This window comes from Dendrobates tinctorius, unplaced genomic scaffold (genome assembly GCF_039654945.1).
Source record: "Dendrobates tinctorius isolate UK_male_01 unplaced genomic scaffold, ASM3965494v1 ptg000059l, whole genome shotgun sequence".
Taxonomy (NCBI): domain Eukaryota; kingdom Metazoa; phylum Chordata; class Amphibia; order Anura; family Dendrobatidae; genus Dendrobates; species Dendrobates tinctorius.
The window spans coordinates 647,926-670,751 of NW_027361727.1; the positions used below are offsets into that span (position 1 = coordinate 647,926).

Below are 22,826 nucleotides of genomic sequence, written 5' to 3' on the forward strand. Positions count from 1 at the left end.
AATTCGACTTCACCAAAGCATAGTATCTCATACAATCCTTATTGAAAAAAAATGACCAATATGGGATTGACAAGCTTCCGGTTAGGTGGATTCATAACTGGCTCAGTGATCGTACTCAAAGAGTGGTAATAAATAGTTGCACGTCCTATAGGAAAATGTTCAGTGTTCAATATTTTTATAAATTATCTAGATAAGGGAAGTTAAGGTAAACTGATCAAATTTAGGGGATAGGTTACACTAGAAAAGACAGAAAGGATTCAGAAAGATCTAGATAAGCTTGAACAATGGGCAGCGACTAAAAGAATGGTATTTTTCAGGGAGAAATGCAAGATTCTACATCTGGGCAAGAAAAACTAAAATTACATTTACAGAATGGGAGGAATAGAACTAAGCAACAGCATGTGTGAAAAAGACTTGGATATACTAATAGATCATAGACTGCACATGAGTCAACAGTGTGGTGCAGCAGCAAAAAAAGGCAAATACAATTCTGGGATGTATTAAGAAAAGCATAGAGTCTAGATCACATGAAGTCATTATCCCCCTCTACTCCTCCTTGGTCAGACCTCATCTGGAATACTGTGTCAAGTTCTGGGCACCAAATTTTAAATATAGACATTGAAAAACTGGAGCAAGTTCAGAGAAGAGCTACCAGGATGGTGAGCGGATGGCAAAGTATGTCCTACGAGGAACGGTTAAAGGGCCTGAGAATGTTTAGCTTGAAAAAATGAAGGCTAAGAGGAGACTTAATAGGCATCTACAAATATCTGAAGGGATGTCAGTGTAGAGGGATCTTTCTTATTCTCATTTGCACATGGAAACACAAGAAGCAATGGAATGAAACTGAAAGGGAGAAGAGGGAGAAGATACAGATTAGATATTAGAAAAAAAAAACTTATTCACAGTGAGGGTGACCAATAAGTGGAACAGACTGCCACAAGACGGTGAGTTCTCCTTCAATGGAAGATTTCACACAGAGGCTGGACAGACATCGGTCTGAGATGGTTTATAGAATCCTGCATTGAGCAGGAGGGTGGGACATGATGACCCTGGGGGTTCCTTCCATCTCTAATATTCTAGGATTCTATGTCTTTACTCACCCTCCCCTGGTCCTGCACAGAGTCCCTGCGGCTGCTCCCTGAATGATACTACTGCCATCAGCGCTGCAGCCAATGAACAGCTGCTCTGCCTGAGTAGACAGCACAAGCTACTGAGCTCAGTGATTGGCTGCAGCGCTGCCAAAGTGACACCAGTGCATGCAGACAATTATTTAATTCACTAAATACGTGTGAAAAAATGCTGCAAAAACGCTGAAAGAATTGACAAGCTGTAGATTTAAAAAAATGTTGATGTTCTCAAATTCATTCAGGAGTTTACCAGGTGAGTATTTCTACCCCGGCATGACTGGTGGTTTGGTTGCTACAGCGGTGGATTCTGCTCCATGGGGGACACATCTGTCCCTGTTCTATCATCAGCGCGGGCACAGTGCACACTCTGCAATCACGGCTTAACACGTGGCAATGTGCACTAGCACTTTAGGCCACAATTGGTTGGGTTATTGCTTGTTAACTAAAAGCACAGTCATCTAAACATACCCGAACAGATGGTGGGAAGAAAAAAAAAATCTGCGAGTTCAGCAAATCTCAAGATCATCACTTGCTGATCAGGAATTTCTTAGAGTTTTATAGTGAAATGATTGCACCCCGAAAGTAACGCAGCACTTCTAACCCACCACACACTTCTCAGATGTCACATAACACACGGTGAAATCCCCAACACCGGCCACGAAAACCTCAGTCCTTCCACCGCTCATCGACTTCCTACAACTAAAATTGTGATATAATCAGAGCGCCCCCTGGAGATGCAATGGTCCGTATGGACACCCCCATCTTGCACATGATCAGCATAAGGTAAATCCTTGAAATCGGCCCCCACCAATAAGGGCTGTGGGACTGACACCCCACAAACAGAAAACCAGCTGATAAAACTCCAATCTGCAGCTGCGTTTCCTCTTAATGACGGAAACCAAGTGCATCCGAGTGTAAAAGGGAAACTAAACGTACAGCGAGAGATGAGAATTTAGGGATAACGTTTCTTTAACCCCTTCCTAGCAGGGCCCATTTATTTTTTTGGTCCCATTTTTCCAAGGGCCTTGGTATCTAGCCATCGACATGGCCACACGAAGGCTTGATTATACGGGACGAGTTGTTGCTTTGAATGTCATTGTTCATTTTATCAAAAAAGTGTGCATGGTGCAGGAAAAAATATGCAACTGTACCTCCATTGGTTTTTTTGTTTCTTTCATTGTTGCAGCTGCAGTAAAAACAACAAAGAAGAACTGGTAAAATGGTTGACACTGTCATAATCATAATTAACTGAATATTTTTCTTTCTTTCTTCAGTTGTGGACCAGAGCATCGTCCGATTTATTCGTATGTGGAGAAATAAAAAAAAACATGGATTTTTGTGATACTCACCGTAAAATCCTTTTCTCCAAGACACTCATTGGACTGTGGGGTATATGCTACTGCCGCCTGGAGGCTGACACTAAGTGAATGAAAAAAAGGTTAGTTCCTCCTCCGCAATAAACTCCCTCGCCTCGGTTGCAGGCGAAATCAGTTTGGTGCAAAAGCAGTAAGAGACCACAAAAAGACAAAATCAACCTCAATGCAGGTAACATGTCTAGAAAACCCACCTAGTATCATAAATACATATTAATAAACAAAACAATGGTCTGTCATCTTTGCCAGCAGTCTGGTCACCTTGCCAACAGGTGCCCATAGCGGCCGGGAAAGCGCTCATGTCTAGTGGTTATTGGAGGAGGCCTGCTAGACACAGCTGTGTTTTCCTCCAAGCTGTCCTTTAAGGGGACGCTTGAGTTAGGTCCATGATGACTCTAGCGGTGGAGGCTTGCGTGGACTCCGGGGTGGAGGGCAATTTTATGTTGTCCGCCTTCGCCCAACAGCATGCAATTCCTCAGGTCATGTTACCTAAGCCAGTCACCATCAGAGTGGTGAACGGCTCAACACTACCCTCACAGATCACCCACCAGACCACCCCGTTGGTACTGTCGGTGTCTCCATCCCATCAAGAGACGATATCCCTCCTCATCATGCCAGAGGGTATCGATCAGGTCCTCTTAGGTGTCCCCCTGGCTACGCTACCACTCCCCTCATATAGAGTGGTCCTCAGGGAGAATACTGAGATGGAGTAAATCCTGTGAGGATAGATGTCAGAGGGAATGCATTCAGGTTGCCTCTACTGAGGTTCCCGCAGATCTTTCCCCTCTTCCCAAACACTATTGACAGTATGTAGACGTGTTCTCCAAGAAGGCGGCGGAGACCCTTCCGCCTCACCGCCCCTATGACTGTCCTATTGACCTCTTGCCTGGTGCTGAGCCTCCCCAGGGTCGAGTCTATCCCTTCTCATGGAGACAGAGGCCATGTCTCAATACATCAGTGAGAATCTGGCAAGACGATTCATTAGGAAGTCGGTGTCACCAGCGGGGGGCGGGATTCTTCTTCGTCCAAAAGAAGAATGGAGAACTACGTCCCTGCATTGATTACAGGGGTCTTAACGCCATCACTGTTAAGAATAAATACCCCTTGCCCCTGATATTGGAACTGTTTGATAGGCTACGGGGAGCGAGAGTTTTTACTAAACGAGATCTGGGGGAGCTTATAGCCTGATTCGCATCCGTGAGGGGGATGAATGGAACACGGAATTTAACATCAGGGATGGCCATTATGAGTACTTGGTCATGCCCTTTGGGCTCTGTAATGATCCTGCCGTATTCCAACACTTTGTAAATGATATCTTTCGGGATATGCTCTCCACCTCGGTGGTTGTCTATCTGGATGATATTCTCATCTACTCTCCAGATATGGACTCCCATCAAAGAGAAGTCTGCAAAGTCTCCGACCTCTCACTAGCAAATGCCCTCTATGCCAAGTTGGAGAAGTGCCTGTTTGAGCAGGAGTCCTTGCCTTTCCTGGGCTATATCATTTCTGCCCAGGGATTTGCTATGGATCCTGCCAAGCTGCAGGCGGTAATGGACTGGCAAAAACCCCACTCCCTCAAAGCGGTGTAGCACTTTATGGGGTTCGTTAATTACTATAGTTGCCCCCACTAAGAAGGGAGCAAATTCCAAGTTGTGGTCGGAACAGGTCTCCAAGTCCTTCTCCTCCATCAATTCCCATTTTGCTAGCTCTCCCATTATACATCGCCCCGATGTAGATAAACCCTTCATCATGGAAGTGGATGCCTCTTCCGTTGGTGCCGGAGCGGTCCTCTTCCAGAAGGACGCTCAAGGTCGGAAGCACCCTTGCTGCTTCTTCTCGACCGCAGAGGGAGCTGCTCAGCAGAGACAACGATCCCAGTGCCTTACTCAGGCTAGTGCTGTCAGATTGGTTGCTGTTGCCACCTCTGGTTCAGCTATAGCAACCCGCACTAGCCAGCAGCGCTCAGCTCTGGGGACCAAGTCCTTCTTGCCGCCTACTGAGCATGCCCTTGGGACGAATTCTCATTGGAGGTCAGAGGTCACATGCTCAGGACCTCAAGCAGCTCGGATTGGGCCATCAGGAAGGTCCCGGAAGGCTGCGGTTATAAAAGGATCGCACGGCCGCACAGCTGTGCGCTAGTATAGACCATGTGGAGTGAGTGTTGTATGCACGTATGTATGTCTCAGGTGAATGACTCATTATGAAACCCCTATCCTTGATACACATGTTTTGGTCAGCCTTGCCAGTTAGTGCCTAGACTGGGAGTGCAGGTAGGAGGCTGAGTCAGAGACTAGCATCAGTGCCAAGTAGTGGCTTGCCTGTACGCCACTGTGCACTTGGTCTGCACACCACGGTAGCCAGCGTCTATTTAGTGGTGTTCGCAGCTGCATTTATATTCTGCGGTGTTGCGGTTCTGTGAGGTAACAGAGTCTGCCTCAGTACACACCGGGTGACGTTAACCCGTGTGTGTTCTTCTGTTATACCGCCATATAGCATCCGCCATTACCGAGCAGCAGGAGTTAACATCTCTGCACGGTGGACCCGGGGTTGCGAACGCACTTCATTATCATCTTATTATTATTTGGTGCGTTCCGCTAGCCCGTAACAGAGGCACAACACTGGGAAAAGTTTACAAGCTGTTTGACAATTAACAATTAGAATACATATATTACATCTTCATCCCCAAGATAAGAATATTGTGCAGAGATTTAATAATATCACTTCTTCTTAACCTAACTCAGTAATAATAAGTCTATAAAATCTAGACAATGACGTATGTTGAAATACATATTCACAAAAAACGCACCTGTACATATGTCTAATGAAACTCCTTTCTCCAAATCTTTATGGGTCCCACCGAAAAAATTAGTGATGGATGCAGAGTGCAATGCAGCAGAGTCCCTAGTGGAGGACTGCTCCTTTCTCATCATCCACATTGTACACGTACGAACCAAGGGCACTATTTGACTATTTTATTATATACCTGATGAAGGCCTACAAGGCCGAAATGCAGTGTTTTTTTAATCATTTTTTACTGTCTACAGTCTTTGTTTTTTAATTTTTCTATTTGCTGTGTACAGCAAATAAAATATTTGATCCAATATTAGTGATATATTTTTTTCGCTATACAACCCACTTTTCAATATTGGGTTAAAGATCCGTCGAATGAAGTGCCCTGAAACATCTTTATTTATACTGCTATCTATGCTGACTTCCATCAAATTAAAAAAAGTGATTTTGACTTAACCCCCAACAGAAGATTCACTCTAATTAGGCAGATGGGGTCCCTTTTGCCAATGATTTGGCGGTCTCCATCTTTTTAAGCGTGCAGTAAGTCAAGATCGACAACAGTATTGTGCACCTCTGAAAAGATGGACAATGCCAAATAGAGGTCAAATGGAGTCTGGAGTATCTCTGCCACCTTATTAAAGAATGAATACATTCATCATTCAATGGGGTTTAATCTGAATCAGGTTTTTTGTAGATTTAGATAGAAATCCTAATTTAAATGCTCAGCATAGAGCACATGAAAAATGTGAACTGATCCAAAATGTTCGGTACCCCCAAAATGCTACCAATTAAAAATTCAAGTTTTTACTTAAAAAATTCCATGAAAACAAAAATTCCTTCACGTGCATCTTTTTCTACAGAGGCAGGGATGGAAGTGCTCCAGCTACTAGAGGATTTACTTCTTGAACAGTAGGAGTCTTCACAAAGTAAGTTTCCTGATTTTATTAGGAAAAAATCCCAAAATTTTCCACCAATTACTTTGAATTCATCCATAGAAGTATCTGTTAAAATGGTATGCAATGAGTTGTATCAACTACAAGTACGTAGGCCATATGATAATCTGGGGCATATGTTTGCTTCTGACCGAGCCAAAGTGGGCTTCATTATGTCACATCTAGCATGAGAAGCTCTCGCCTGGCTAAACCTGTTATGGTAGAGAGGAGACCCGCTGGTTAATGATCTTCAATCTTTCCTAGAGACTTTTCGCAGAACCTTCGATGAACTTGGCCGTGTCACCTTGACCGATTCTGCCTTGCATCGCTTAAGCCAAAGAACTCTCAAGGTGGCTCAGTATGCTGTTAAGTTCCGCACTCTCTCATCCAAGTTATCCTGGAACAATGAGGCCTTGGTGGCTACCTTCTGGGAGGGCCTATCTGGAAGAATCAAGGATGAGCTGGCGGAACAGGACAGGCCTACCACCTTGGATGATCTGATATCCTTGACAACCCAGATTGACCTGCACTTTCAGGAGCGTTCCATGAAGATCAAGCGTGACAAGAGGTCCTACCACCTGGACTCTAGTTCTTCCAAAATGGCTATCTCACCTCCCTCTCCCGAGGCTATGGAGGTTAACAGAGTAAGTTTGGCCAGCCGTCGCTAGGAGGTGCGTCGCAAAGAGGGAAGTTGTCTCTATTGTGGTAGTTCTGAACACCTGATCCGCTCCTGTCCGAAGAAGTTGGGAAACTCCAGTGCCTAGGTTCGGTAGGAGTGGCCTCCCTAGGTAGAGAATATTCCTCTCCTTCGTTGCAGATCTCAGTCTCCGTGTCCTGCGGAGAAATAAAATTTTCTGGACTATGTCTGTTGGATTACGGAGCCACCGGAAATTTTATCCAGCAGGCGCTTGTGGATCATTACCGCTTACCAGTCCAGTCTCTTCCTAATCCGTTGCGGGTGACCGCTGTCGATGGCAAGCCACTAACCGAACCCGTCCAGTTCCAGACCGAGCCAGTGGAACTCCGGGTAGGTCTACTGCACTCTGAAATAATCCGCTTTTACAGTGGGGAAAAAAAGTATTTAGTCAGTCAGCAATAGTGCAAGTTCCACCACTTAAAAAGATGAGAGGCGTCTGTAATTTACATCATAGGTAGACCTCAACTATGGGAGACAAACTGAGAAAAAAAAATCCAGAAAATCACATTGTCTGTTTTTTTTTTCATTTTATTTGCATATTATGGTGGAAAATAAGTATTTGGTCAGAAACAAAATTTCATCTCAATACTTTGTGCTATATCCTTTGTTGGCAATGACAGAGGTCAAACGTTTTCTGTAAGTCTTCACAAGGTTGCCACACACTGTTGTTGGTATGTTGGCCCATTCCTCCATGCAGATCTCCTCTAGAGCAGTGATGTTTTTGGCTTTTCGCTTGGCAACACAGACTTTCAACTCCCTCCAAAGGTTTTCTATAGGGTTGAGATCTGGAGACTGGCTAGGCCACTCCAGGACCTTGAAATGCTTCTTACGAAGCCACTCCTTCGTTGCCCTGGCGGTGTGCTTTGGATCATTGTCATGTTGAAAGACCCAGCCACGTTTCATCTTCAATGCCCTTGCTGATGGAAGGAGGTTTCCACTCAAAATCTCACGATACATGGCCCCATTCATTCTTTCATGTACCCGGATCAGTCGTCCTGGCCCCTTTGCAGAGAAACAGCCCCAAAGCATGATGTTTCCACCACCATGCTTTACAGTAGGTATGGTGTTTGATGGATGCAACTCAGTATTCTTTTTCCTCCAAACACGACAAGTTGTGTTTCTACCAAACAGTTCCAGTTTGGTTTCATCAGACCATAGGACATTCTCCCAAAACTCCTCTGGATCATCCAAATGCTCTCTAGCAAACTTCAGACGGGCCCAGACATGTACAGGCTTAAGCAGTGGGACACGTCTGGCACTGCAGGATCTGAGTCCATGGTGGTGTAGTGTGTTACTTATGGTAGGCCTTGTTACATTGGTCCCAGTTCTCTGCAGTTCATTCACTAGGTCCCCCCGCGTGGTTCTGGGATTTTTGCTCACCGTTCTTGTGATCATTCTGACCCCACGGGGTGGGATTTTGCGTGGAGCACCAGATCGAGGGAGATTATCAGTGGTCTTGTATGTCTTCCATTTTCTAATTATTGCTCCCACAGTTGATTTCTTCACTCCAAGCTGGTTGGCTATCGCAGATTCAGTCTTCCCAGCCTGGTGCAGGGCTACAATTTTGTTTCTGGTGTCCTTTGACAGCTCTTTGGTCTTCAGCATAGTGGAGTTTGGAGTCAGACTGTTTGAGGGTGTGCACAGGTGTCTTTTTATACTGATAACAAGTTTAAACAGGTGCCATTACTACAGGTAATGAGTGGAGGAAAGAGGAGACTCTTAAAGAATAAGTTACAGGTCTGTGAGAGCCAGAAATCTTGATTGCTTGTTTCTGACCAAATACTTATTTTCCACCATAATATGCAAATAAAATGAAAAAAAAACAGACAATGTGATTTTCTGGATTTTTTTTTCTCAGTTTGTCTCCCATAGTTGAGGTCTACCTATGATGTAAATTACAGACGCCTCTCATCTTTTTAAGTGGTGGAACTTGCACTATTGCTGACTGACTAAATACTTTTTTTCCCCACTGTATGTGTACCCTAGTTTGCCTCACCCCTTGGTATTAGGTTTACCTTGGTTCCAGAAACACGAACCAGTCCTTAATTGGAGAACAGGGGAGATTCTGTGTTGGGGAGATTCCTGCTCGGAACAATGCTTAACCCGGATTGAACCAGTTTCGTCCTCAGTCCAACCTGCTACCCTGCCAGGGTTACCATCTTTATACTGGTCCTTCTCGGATGTCTTTGGGAAAGGAGGCTGAGAGACTACCTCCCCACAGGTCGTATGACTGTCCAATAGATCTTCTTCCTGGAACATCTCCTCCCCGTGGGAGAGTTTACCCTATTTCCCAAGCAGAGACTCAAGCTATGTTGGACTACATCCAGGAGAATTTGGCCAGAGAATTTATCCAAAAATCATTGTCACCGGCAGGAAAAGTATTCTTCTTCGTGAAGACAAAGGACGGATCCTTGCGGCCCTGTATTGATTACCGGGGTGTTAACCAGATCACGGTAAAAAACAGGTACCCATTGCCTCTCATTTCAGAACTGTTCGATCATCTCCGAGGGGCCAAAATCTTCACCAAGTTGGATCTCAGAGGTGCCTACAATTTGATCCGAATCCAGGAAGGAGATGAATGGAAACCAGCCTTCAACATCTGTGATGGCCACTATGCGTACCTGGTAATGCCGTTCGGCCTAAGCAGTGCACCCGCTGTTTTTCAGGAGTTTGTCAATGACATTTTCAGGGATCTGCTCTATACCTGTGTTTTGTCTACCAGGATGACCTTTTGATCTTTTCAACTAACTTGGCCTCGCACTGGAGACAAGTACGCCTAGTCTTACAGAGACTCAGAGAAAACAGACTGTGTGCCAAATTTGAGAAATGCCTCTTTGAACAATCCTCTTTGCCTTTCCTCAGTTACATTGTTTCCTCCACAGGATTGAAAAAGGATCCAGGGAAGTTGTCAGCCGTACTCAGGTGGCCTCGTCCGTCTGGGCTGAAGGCCATACAGCGATTCCTGGGCTTCGCCAACTACTACCGGCAATTCATTCCTAACTTTTCCACCCGAGTGGCGTCCATCTCAGATCTGACCCGGAAAGGTACAAATCCCAAGGATTGGCCCCCTGAGGCAGAGGAGGCTTTTGTTTCTCTCAAAAAAGTCTTTGCTGCCGCACCAGTCCTCCATCGTCCTAACTCTAACGAACAATTTTTTCTTGAGGTCGATGCTTCCTCCGTAGGTGCGGGAGCAGTACTTACCCAGAAATCTTATGAACTCATGTGGTTTCTTTTCCAAGGTTTTTTCTTCCGCAGAAAGGAACTATTCCATTGGAGAGCGGGAATTATTGACTATCAAATTAGCCCTGCAGGAATGGAGGCATCTTCTTGAAGGAGCTCTTCACCAGGTAGTCATATTCACCGATCACAAAAACCTTGCTTACCTCCAAACAGCACAGAGGCCGAATCCCCGTCAGGCTCGCTGGGCTTTGTTTTTTGCTCAATTTAATATTGTTCTGACAAAAACGTCAAGGCAGATGCACTTTCCAGAGCCTTTTTGCCTCCTGATCAAGAGGAAATACCTCAGCACATCATAGAACCCTCAAGGTTAGTCGCTGTTGCTTCTGCTGATCTTACCCGGCTTCCCCCTGAGAAAACTCTCGTGTTTGCTCCTGAACGTAGTCGTGTCCTTCGGTGGGGTCACTCTTCCAAGTTGGCTGGTCACGCCGGTCAGAGGAAGACTCTGCAGCTCATCACTTGTTAGTACTGGTGGCCTACTATGGCTAAGGATATCCAGGAGTACGTCACAGCCTTTCGTTCCTATCCCCGTAACAAGACTGTCAAATGCCAACCTGCAGGTAGGTTTCAGCCTGTTCAAATTCCGTCCGCTCCCTGGCAGCACATCGCGATGGACTTCATCACAGATCTCCCAAACTCGTCAGGATGTTCAGTGGTGTGGGTAGTGGTGGACCGCTTCTCTTAGATGGCTCACTTCATTCCGCTACCCGGTCTTCCGACTGCTCCAGAACTGGCGGATCTATTCATTTGGCACATCTTCTGTCTCCATGGTTTTTCTCTCCACATTGTGTCCGACAGAGGAGTCAAGTTCACCTCATAATTCTGGAGAGCAGTTTGTAAACTGGTAAAAATAGAACTGGATTTTTCCTCAGCATAGCATACTCAATCTAATGGACAAGTGGAGAGGACTAATCAAATCCTGGCTGGATTCCTGCGTCACTTTGTCAACGCGTATCATGACGACTGGGTACTTACTGTCCTGGGCAGAATTTTCCTACAACCAAGTAAGTGAATCTTCTGGAAATTCTCCCTTTCAGATTGTCTTTGGACTACAACCTGGAATACCTCTTCCCATCTCCGGATCATCTGGCGCTCCGGCTGCCGATACTTTCTCTGAAGATTTTTCAAAGGTTTGGAGGAACACTAAAACTGCCTTGGAGAAAGCCTCCCAACATATGAAAAGACATGCGGACAAGAGACGTCTGGATGCGCCTACCTTTCGCCCCGGAGACAAGGTATGGCTCTCCTTCAAGTATATCCGTCTGAAGTTGCCATCCTACAAATTAGGTCCACGGTTCATTGGGCCCTTTGAAATCTTTGGACAAATCAATCCAGTCTCTTATAAACTGAAGTTGCCTACTTCCTTATGTGTGCCTAACCCCTTTCATGTTTCTCTCCTCAAACCAGTAGTTTTGAGCTCCTTCTTTAAGGACCCAGGTACCACTCCTGATCCTGTCTCTGAGAATGTTTTTGAGATAAAACATATCCTGGCCATTAAGAAAGTAAGGGGTAAGATCTATTACCTGGTGACTGGAAGGACTTTGGTCCTGAGGAGAGATCTTGGGAGCCTAGAGAGAACATCCAGGTCCCTCTCCGCAAAAGATTTCACGCGGGCTTGAAAAACAGGGGGCGTAAAGAGGGGGAATACTGTTACACCCGGACCCATGCTGGCTCTGCGTCCCGGTCTGCCGCTGCACCCCATTCTGGCCACTTACCTCCTGTCCTGCATGCTGTCCCTGTGCAGCAGCGAGCTCCGTCTGTCTCATGCTGCTCCTCGGCATCCTACTCTCTCCCCCTTCCCCATCTCCTGACGTCCTGTCAACAGGTCTTCAGGCAAAGCTATTAGAGCACGAGCGCATGCTCCTCTGGCTTCTTAAAGGGATAGCGTGCATTTTTCAAATTTGGTAATTATTCAATGGCAGCGCACTGGCGGTTATTTCTGGTCTCTTCTCCATAGAGAGCTGTTATGAATGGGTTACCGACGAGGAGAGCAGGCCCAGGCTAAGCCACAGAAAACCAGAGAGGTTGGTAACTAAGCTGATTGCAGACCCCTGATCTTATCCACACCACTAGCAGTAGCCGTGGAGCGTACCTACGATGATTCTCGATGCCTCGGCACAGCCAGAGAGCTAACTAAGCCTAAAGCAAGAAAGGGGAAATCTAAACTGCCCCAAAGCAGACCCCAAAGGAATAGATAGCTCCCAAACATATATTGTCGGTGAGACAAGATGAAAACACAAACGCAGGCAGGAATATAGACTGAGCAAATGATGGGGCCCACACTGACTAGACAGGAAAGGAAAGATACTGTCTGCAATCACGCAAAAAACCCTGCAAAAAGTCCAACACGTCTGAAGCATAAAAACACTGAAGTCGCACGACTTCGCCCCCCACTATATCAGCACTCTGGAATATTCTGAAAGCAGAGCAAAAAGAGACCAATCTAACAGAGGACAAAACAAACTGGCACAAGCAGTAACATATGGGCGGTGATTCAGCACAGCCCCAGCCGGAGCTGGCTGACCCGCACGAAACAGAGATAGGCAAAATCAGATCAAATGCAAACAGAATAGCAAATGAACCACTTAGCTGAACATGCAGGGACAGAGCTGGAGACATCAGACCTCAGGAGGCACAGGAAGAAAATCACCAGCAGGGATAGAGGGAGTCGGCTGTCTTAAATCCCAATCTGAAACCCCAGATCTCCAATCGTCATCCTCATCATCAGGTGGCAAGCCTCTGTCAATCAGATCAGCTACATTACCTCCAGTAACCACCAGAGGGAGCCTAGAAAGAGAACTCGCAGCCCCTCTGTCAATCAGACCAGCTCCACTACCTTCAGTAATAACCAGAGGGAGGCCAGAAAGCGGATTCACAACAGAGAGCGCCGGAGCAACGAGTATCTCTCATTGCTACATTCGGTTCTGTTCTTTACCTGTCTGCGCTGCGTCAGCAGTCTCTATGCATTCTCTCATGCTATCTGTCGCCACAGATTATCTGTATCTTGCTAACCCTGGCAATCTCTGCAAACATCTGTTCAAGTGTCATCCCGTTCCGCCAACAGCCATCCGTGTCTGTGGACTGTGACAAGGTTATGGGAGCCTGCTAGCTACCAACTACCCGGAACCAGGACCAGCCTCACCTGTGTGTCTACTTCTCTACAGACTCTGCTATTGTATCTGTTACCCCTTTTGGTCCTAGTGGGACAGCTGCAACGTGTCCGGGGTCTTACTGGAGGTAGCACCTGTGTCCTCCGGGTATTCCATTCTGGTCCTGTCTGAGGGACTTTACTACGGGTACGCGGGGCTCACTATTTACGCCCCCCTTCGGAGCCCCCCGGACCGTGGTCCCGAGGTTCCACTTTAAAAATAAAAAACGAATGTGAAATTCATCATCTCTGCCTCCGCTTCCATTCGTTACAGGTATTGACGTACTCAGAAATATGTGGGTAGCAAACTGTGGGTACACTTTTTGGTATTATCTCTTGCTAAAGTGAGTAATTTGGGGCTAAATCAAGATTTTTGTGAAAAAAATGAACATTTTTAATATGACAACCTACTGTCATCAAATTCTGTGTAGTTGCTGTGGGATCAAAATTCTCACTAGACCCCTGGATAAAATACATGAGGGGTGTAGATTCCAAAATGGGGTCAATTGTTTGGAGTTTCTGCTGTTTAGGCACCTTAGGGGCCCTGCATATACGAAATGGTGCTCGCCATCTTTCAGCCAAATTTATTTTCCAAAATTCAAAAATTGCTCCTTCCATTCTGAACTCTGCTGTTTGTCTAAACAGAACTTTCTGATTACATGTGGGATATTGTCAAGCTCAAAAGAACATGGGTAACAAACTTTAGGGTCCACTTTTTGGTGTTATCCTTACAAAAGTGAATCAAATCTTATGGAACTTATTTTTGGACTTCCATGCACTGCTTGACATAATACACAATTGCAGTTATAATAGAAGATTAATAATTTATTCCCAACGCCTTTCGAAGAACTACTTCTTCCTCAGGGGATGACAGACATGAAAAAAATAGCTCTGTTTCCACATTAAATACACTCCAAATTTGAAAATTGGCGCCAACAGTCACATGCTCTTTTACAAAATGTCAAAGTTCATACTATGACGAAATGGATCAAACAGTTAGAATAATACAATCATAAATCTCTACATAATAAAATACCTTTATTATACTGCAGATAGAATAAAAAAAAGGAAAAAAAAGGAAAACGAAAATACATCAAAGAAAATGCGATCACACTGAAAAAAGCAAAAAGGATTGGTAAAAGAAAAAAACGGCAAACCACTTTATCCACTACACCAGGAAAAGAACAGATCTCAAAGAAAGAAAAATGATCTATGAGTGTATAAACAATACACTCATAAAAAATATATATTAAAAAATATATATATTAGGCCGGTTTCACATTTGCGCTTTATAGCGCAGCGATGGCCTGCGCACGGCCGCCGCTAAGCCCCGCCCCCTGCCGGCTCCCTGCCCGCCCCTTCCGGTCATCGCCGCCTACTAGCGCACATGGACGCTTGCGATCTGCGCACCCTATCTTTAGCATAGGGTGCACAGATTGTGCGCTGGCCGTGCGCTAGCAGGATTTTGCCTTGCGCTGTGCACTTTTGAAGGTGCGCCGAACGCAGCATGTAGCATTTTGGCGCGCACGGCGCACCTTCAAAAGTGCACAGCGCACGCTAAAATCCTACTAGTGCACGGCCAGCGCACGGTCTGCGCACCCTATGCTAAAGATAGGGTGCGCAGATCGCAAGCATCCATGTGCGCTAGTAGGCGCCGATGACCGGATGGGGCGGGCAGGGAGCCGGGAGGGGGCGGGGCTTAGAGGCACCGTGCACTGCAGGAAATAAATGCTAGTGTGAAACTAGCCTAAAAAAGAAAAAAATATATGTATTTACTAAAAAAATTTTTTTTCTTTTATATGAATTTGTATGTGTCCACCCAAGAAATAAAATATATATATATATTTCAATAAGGATAAGTGTGTCAATTTATTTCTCCTAATATTACCAGCAAGCTTGGTCTTACTGAAAGCAAACACAAATTGTGGCATCCAACATAAGGATCCGACGAGAAAGCGCTGCAGAGGAAGCCAGGATCGCTCACCGTGCAAGAAAATATCGCTCCAAAAATTCAAATAAAAGAAAATTATAAACTCTATATGTTTTTATGTATGTAGATAAATACCTCCATGAACTTTTCAGTTGCCCAAATAACCAGAACTAATTATAGCATCAATTATAAGAATCCGACCCACACCCAAGTCGGTATCACAGGAGAAACCACGATCGCTCTTTCTACAAACACATATCACTCCACAAAGGAAACACAGATCCGAATGTATCTCATCCATGCATATGTACATTTTTTTTACATGATTAAAAATAATTAAAATACATGATAAAATCGCATCTGACTGCACATAGTAATTTAAAACAAAAAGTCGCACATGACAATTTAGAAGTAAAACTTAACAGATAAAATTAAATGATTATAATAAATATAAAAATGATTCATAAAATTCTTAAAATACAAATATAACAATTTTAAAAAATGTCCTATAAGAATACTTCAGTGATTTTGTTCAATCCATGCGGTTTTAGAGTGTTAAGAAAGTAAATCCAAAAAATCTCCTTTTTATTTAATTGTCCTACTCGATCACAAATGTCACTAGATACATCTTCAATTGGGCTGATTTTTAACCCATTAATATTAGTATTATGTTTTATTGCGAAATGTCTTGAAAGACCATGTAAAAGAAAACCTTTTTTAATATTGTGTCTGTGGGAATTTAGTCTCAGATTCAGTGGTTGTGTTGTTCTACCCACATATTGCTTTTTGCTCTCGCATTCAATCAAATAGATAACAAAATCAGTAGTACAACTAAAGGCCCCGTCTCACTAAGCGATCTCGGTAGCGAGATCGCTGCTGAGTCACAACTTTTGTGACGCAACAGCGATCTCACCAGCGAGATCGCTGTGTGTGACAGCGATCAGCGAGCGGCCCCCCTGCCGGTATCGCTGATCGCTGGAAGAAACCTCTGGACATTTCTTTGGTCGCTGGTCTCCCGCTGGCCAGCACGCATCGCTGTGTGTGACAGGCGGGAGACCAGCGATCAGGTGTAAAAAATAATAAAAAAAATAAAAAATATAGTATTCTCACATTCTGACGTCCCGTTCAGCCATCCTGCCTCTCTCCACGCTCCGGTCCCACGGTCCCAGTGATCCTTTGCACGAATGACCGCGAGACTTCGCGCTCCCGCGAGACCGTGACATCTCGCGGTCATTCGTGCAAAGGATCACTGGGTCCGGAGCGTGGAGAGAGGCAGGACGGCTGAACGGGACATCGGAAGGTGAGAATACTATATTTTTTATTTTGATTCTATTTTTTACAGGATGGCCAGCGATGTCGGGCGCTCGGCATCGCTGTGCTGATCGCTGGTGAAGCTGTCTGTGTGACAGCTCACCAGCAATCACATAGCGACTTACCAGCGATCCTGGCACCTTGATATCGGTGTCGGGATCGCTGGTAAGTCGCTTAGTGTGACGGGGCCTTAAGATATTGTTTGATAGGAAACAATTTTGTTATCTATTTGATTGAATGCGAGTGTAAAAATCAATATGTCATCTAATTCTGTGTAGTACCTGTGGCTTCAAAATGCTCACTATACCCCTGAATAAAATCCTTCAGAGGTGTAGTTTTCAACATAGGGTGACTTTGAATGATTTCTGCTGTTTAGACACCTTAGGAGTATGCGAACACGATCATATACAGACTTGTGAGTAATAATTACGTGTGAACATATCATCCCTTAAAAACAATTTTATTTTAATTATAGCATTAAAAGACACCTACCCAGTGTAAACAATTGGTCAAAAAAGCAAATCAATGTGAACGTAGACCAAATTGATAACAAGTATCTACAGAACCCTACAGTAGTCCTAATTGACTCCTATGTAGCAGTGGAGGTTGGCACCCTAAGAGCTCGATTTTTTTGGCGCCTCCACTCAACGAGGACTATCCCTTACTTCCCTAGATGTCCTTACCGATAGTCAGGTCGGAAAACATATAGATAAGAGATACGAGATGAAAAAAATTTAAGAATTCTGAGGGAAAAATTTGCTTATATAAACATAGATGCAATCCCCAATAGGTACTCTGTGGGTTATACAGAGACAATAATGATAGCTAATCTGAATATAGATTAACCCCTTTACCCCCAAGGGTGGTTTGCATGTTAATGCCCGGGCCAATTTTTACAATTCTGACCACTGTCCCTTTATGAGGTAATAACTCTGGAGCTTCCATGGATCCCGGTAATTCTGACAATGTTTTCTCGTGACATATTGCACTTCATGATAGTGGTAACATTTCTTTGATACTACTTGCATTTATTTGTGGTAAAAATGGAAATTTGGTGTAAATTTTGAAAATTTGCAATTTTCCAAATTTGAATTTTCATGCCCTTTAAACAGAGAAATATGTCACACAAAATAGTTAAATAACATTTCCCATATGTCTACTTTACATCAGCACAATTTTGGAACCAATTTTTTTTTATTAGGAAGTTATAAGGGTTTAAAGTTAAACAGCGATTTCTCATTTTTACAACACCATCTTTTTTTAGGGACCACATCACATTTAAAGTCACTTTGAGGGGTCTATATGATAGAAAATACCCAAAAGTGCCACCATGCTAAAAACTGCACCCCTCAAGGTGCTCAAAACCACATTTAAGAAGTTTATTAACCCTTCAAGAGCTTCACAGGAATTTTGGAATGTTTAAAGAAAAAAATGAACATTTAACTTTTTTTCACAAAAAATTTACTTCAGATCCTATTTGTTTTATTTGACCAAGGGTAACAGGAGAGATCGAACCCAAAAGTTGTTGTACAATTTATCCTGAGTACGCCGATAACCCATATGTGGGGGTAAACCCCTGTTTGGGCGCATGGCAGAAATGGGAAGGGAAGGAGCACCGTTTGACTTTTTCAACGCAGAATTGACTGAAATTGAGATAAGATGCATTTCACATTTGGCGAGCCCCTGATGTGCCTAAACAGTGGAAACCCCCCCAATTCAAACTCCAACTCTAACTCCAACACACCCCTAACCCTAATTCCAACCCTAACCATAACCCTAACCACAAACCTAACCCTAACACACCCCTAACCCTAATTCCAACCCTAACCATAACCCTAACCCTAATTCCAACCCTAACCCTAATCCCAACCCTAATCCCAACCCTAACCCTAACCCCAACCCTAACCGGGTAAATGGAAATAAATACTTTTATTTTATTATTTTCCCTAACTAAGGGAGTGATAAAAGGGGGTTTGATTTACTATTTATGGCAGGATTTTATGTTTGGCATCTGTCACACACTAAAAGCTTTTTATTGGAAAAAACAGTTTATTCGGACTCCCATGACAGCACCACGAGAGAGGGGATCCGCCCTTCGGGAACAGGAAACCTACAGATACAAAAGGGCGGCACCTCTCCCACGCATCAGTTGGTTTCCTGTTCCTGAGGGGACGGGATCCTACAGACCGGATCCCAGACCGGCCGGCCGGTATAGGTAGCGAGGGGGTCTCCTACCTCGGCCTGGTGCGGAGCTCCTGGAGGACGCCATGGTGGCCCAGGATGGGTGGCACGGTGGTGGTGGATACAGCAGGGAGCGGCGTCCGGAGGAGGTCCGTCTCCATATGTGGGCCGCCGCCGGTAAGTATGCTCCCCGGGGGCTCCCAGCTTCGGCGGCGCGATCGCGGAGGTTGGGGGGGTCGGCGCAGCTGCAGGGCGCTGGGGCCGGGGAGCGTTCCATGGTGGAGCGCCCGGGCGTCCCGCGTGACTTCCGGTCACGTCGGAGTCGCGGTGACATCAGGGGGCGGAGCCTGGGGGCACTTCCAGGTCGGCGGCGCCACTGCGCAGGCGCGGGGACCCAAGATGGCGGCACCCATCGGGAGTCGCCGGTAAGCGCCGGTTCCCCTGCCCAAAGCGGCGCCAGCTGGAGAGGGGGGCCCTATTAGGGGGGAGGGCGCGGCAGGAGGAAATCTGCTGTCCGGAGGAGGGATATATAGGCAGGACCCTAGATGGGTGCCTTGCCTTGGCCACATTATTGCGAGTAGTAATGGAGAGCGATCAGGAACAGCAGCAGCAGCAAAAGCAGCAGCAACGGCGGCAACAGCGATAATCTTCACTGCCGCCCCTGGATGACCTTAGGCAGGTCAAACAGAAGAAGAAAGAGGCCCGTGACAGTAAGGAGCGTCCGGGACGAAGTGACCAATCCAGTCATAAAAGCTCCTCTAGGTGGACAGGAGCATCGACTGAGAAAAATCCCCCTCATTCTCCGGGGAAGAAAGCTACAAGTAAAACCAAACACAGGGAATGCGCACTCTGTGCATGCCCGTTACCAGATTCATGCCCCAAAAAGTTGTGTCCCCCCTGTATCCAGCAGACAGTGGCGGAAGAGTTGCCCACAGTAGCGGCGTGTTTAAGGGATATAGTAAGGGCAGAGATGAAGGAAACTCTAAAATCCCTGTCCCAACCAGAGAGTTTAAGGGGCGAGGACCCGGTGGAGTCGGATTCCTCGACAGAGTGGAGGAGAAGTAAGGACTCCCTTATTTCATCTCCCTCGTCCTCCTCATAAGAAGAGGACTCTGGTCGGTTTTGCCTGCCGCTCGACTGAGTAGACAAATTGGTAAAAGCAGTCAGAGGGACAATGGAGGTGGAGGAGCCGAAGCCTCAATTATCCATACAGGATGTGATGTTCGGGGGGGGCTGGAGCAGAGGAAGCGTAGAGTCTTCCCACTAAACGAAAAGATTCAGGATCTCATCCGCAGAGAGTGGAAAAAGCCAGATAAAAGAGGGTCGCTACCCCCAGCCCTCAAGCGGAGATATCCCTTTGACGATTCAGCAATGAATACTTGGGACAAGGCCCCCAAATTAGATGCAGCTAAAAGATCCTCACTACCCTTTGAGGACATGGGGTCCCTTAAAGATCCTCTAGACAGGAAGGCAGATACCTTCCTTAAAAATACCTGGGATATGGCAGCCGGTTCCTTAAGACCAGCAGTAGCATCAACTTGCACGGCCAGGTCCATGATGGTCTGGTTGGACCAGTTAGAGTCGCAGTTAAAACAAGGAACATCTAGACAGGCAATCCTTGGGGCCCTACCAATAATCCAGGATGGCGCAGCCTTCCTAGCAGTTGCCTCGGCTGATGCAGTCAGAATTGCCGCCAGGGCAGCAGGTCTCTCTAATGCGGCTCGGAGAGCCCTGTGGCTAAAGTGCTGGCCGGGAGATATTCAGTCCAGGGCGAAACTCTGTACTATCCCGTGTGAGGGGGAATATTTATTCGGAGCAGTCCTGGACGAACTGCTGGAGAAGGCCGGGGATGAGAAGAAAAAATTCCTAAATCTTTGGTCCGTATCTTACCGACGTTCGTTTAATAGAAGGAGATTCGGTCAAGGGAGAAGGCGTAACCCTTCACCTAATAGAGACCGTCCCAGATGGGAGGATAGAGGGAGAAGAGGTACGGGCTTCATGTTCAGACGCTCGTCGAGAGAGCGAAAAAGACAGAACCAATGACTAGCAATTCCCGTGGGGGGTAGACTATCATCCTTCCTCCCAGCATGGTTACAGAACACCAATAGTGACTGGGTGTGGAATGTGATATCCACCGGACTCAGATTGGAGTTCGCTCAAGTCCCACGGGATACCTTTAAACCAACACCCTTAAGGTCTTCACCCCTCGAGCAAGCGGCTTTAGAAGCAGAGGTCTTGAACCTGTGCCTGAAAAACGTTCTGATAGAGGTTCCAGAGTCTGAGAGAGGAAGAGGGTTCTACTCTCCCTTATTCCTAATCCAAAATCCGGATAAAACATTCAGAACGATTATTAATTTACGTTTCCTTAATTAATTTTTGGTTAAATGCACCTTTAAAATGGAGTCCATTAATTCTACAATAAAGATGCTGTTTGAAGGGTGTTTTATGGCGGTCGTGGACTTGAAAGACGCATACTATCATGTGCCCATCCACACAGATTTCCAGCAGTTCCTGAGAGTGGCGGTATCAATAGACGGTATAATCCGTCATTATCAATATAGAGCCCTTCCCTTTGGTCTCTCAGCAGCGCCCCGGGTATTTACAAAAATAGTTGCCGAAGTTATGGCTCATTTACGGGAAGTTGACATCTTAATTATCCCATACTTAGATGATTTTTTGATTGTGGGAAATTCAGTGGACCATTGTCTATCTCAGATAAAAAAAGCTAAGTCCAGTTAGAGAACCTCGGATGGATAATATATTAGAAGTCCCGATTTCAGCCCTTAAAAGTCCAGAAGTTTCTAGGCCTGCTGTTAGATTCAGAAGCTCAGCAGTGTCTGTTACCTGTAGATAAATTACAGCAGCTACAGCAGCAGGTTCTTCGGGCAATCGATAGACCCTCCATGACCCTCAGGCAGGCCATGTCCCCGTTGGGCTCCCTAACCTCATGTATCCCAGCGGTTAAGTGGGCACAATTCCACACTATGGCCCTTCAGAAAGACATCCTGGTTAATAGCAGAACCTTAGAGGGCTTCTTGCAGGGTCAAGTATTACTAAGCCCCTCAACTATTACGTCTCTTAGGTGGTGGCTCGATGTCGGAAATTTAGCCTCGGGGATGCCCTAGGTGATACAGATAACCCGCGTAATAACCACAGACGCTAGTCCTTGGGGTTGGGGGGCCCATATTGGGGACATTGTGGTACAGGGACAGTGGGACTCTGATGCTGAGACCTCATCTAACCAGAGGGAGCTGCTGGCGATTGAATTGGCCATTAAAAAACTCATTATGTATCTACAGGGCCATCATGTGAGGATACTCTCGGACAACCAGGTAGCGGTAGCCTGTTGTGAGTTCATTTTCCCCTTCACTACTGAGGCCCGAGGAACTCCCTCTTCTGGTAAAGAAAAGTAGTGAGCCTGATTATCAAACACCTGAGTCTGATGATGATGACTGGCTGAGTGGAGTCACTGACTGGATATAAGGCTGCCAACGCCCTTCTGCCCTGCGGGTGATCTCTCTGTGGGATCCTTGGAGACCAGTCTGAATTCCTGCTCCTCTAAAGCTAAGTTTTCTGCTCGGCTTTTTGCATTTGTGCTTAGACTTTGTTTTGCTTTGTTTTTCTGGATTTCTGCCATACCCTGCTGGGGTGTGCTGAATTCCTTTAGCTCTGTCTTCTGAAAATACCTGAGTGCTAATTTAGTTTTTGAAGCCTAGCTGCTTCAGGGTCTTTTTCATATCAGCTTGTTGGCTTATGTCTTTGATAGGGTTTTGGCAGATTGCAGACAGCAACCTTCCTTTCCTGTACCGTTTAGCTAGCTTGGGCCCCATAGTTTGCTCAGCCTATCTTTCTATCTGTGTGAGTGTTTTTTCATCTTGCTTCACCGTCATTATATGTTGGGGGCTGCCTTTTGCTTTGGGGTCTGCTCTGGGGCAGTTTAGATTTCCTTTTCTGTCTTTAGGCTATTTAGCGCTCCGGCTGTGATCGAGGGGTCTAGGGCATCGTAGGAACCCCCCACGGCTACTGCTAGTTGTGTTGATAGGTTCAGGGGTCTGCAATCTGATAGTTGCCAACTTCTCTGGTTTTCTGGACGTAGCTTC

At 45.7% G+C, this 22,826-nt stretch overlaps 1 protein-coding gene across 4 annotated transcripts in view; it reads right to left on the reverse strand.

The window, feature by feature from the left end:
- Positions 1-22,826, reverse strand: part of LOC141092273 (protein SPT2 homolog) — an 87,784-nt gene that overhangs the window by 1,805 nt on the left and 63,153 nt on the right. The window contains exons 1-2 of one of the 4 annotated variants that reach the window (XM_073578265.1): positions 2,477-2,520; positions 2,279-2,313 (exon numbers count right to left, since the gene is read on the reverse strand). The exons of 2 other annotated variants lie outside the window; for them this stretch is intronic. In XM_073578265.1, coding sequence (XP_073434366.1) covers positions 2,279-2,305 — 27 coding nt within the window. In that variant the 5' untranslated portion in view covers positions 2,306-2,313; positions 2,477-2,520. Of the gene's footprint in view, positions 1-2,278; positions 2,314-2,476; positions 2,521-22,826 lie in introns of those variants that run through there. One more of the 4 variants, XR_012232745.1, reaches the window with a different exon arrangement.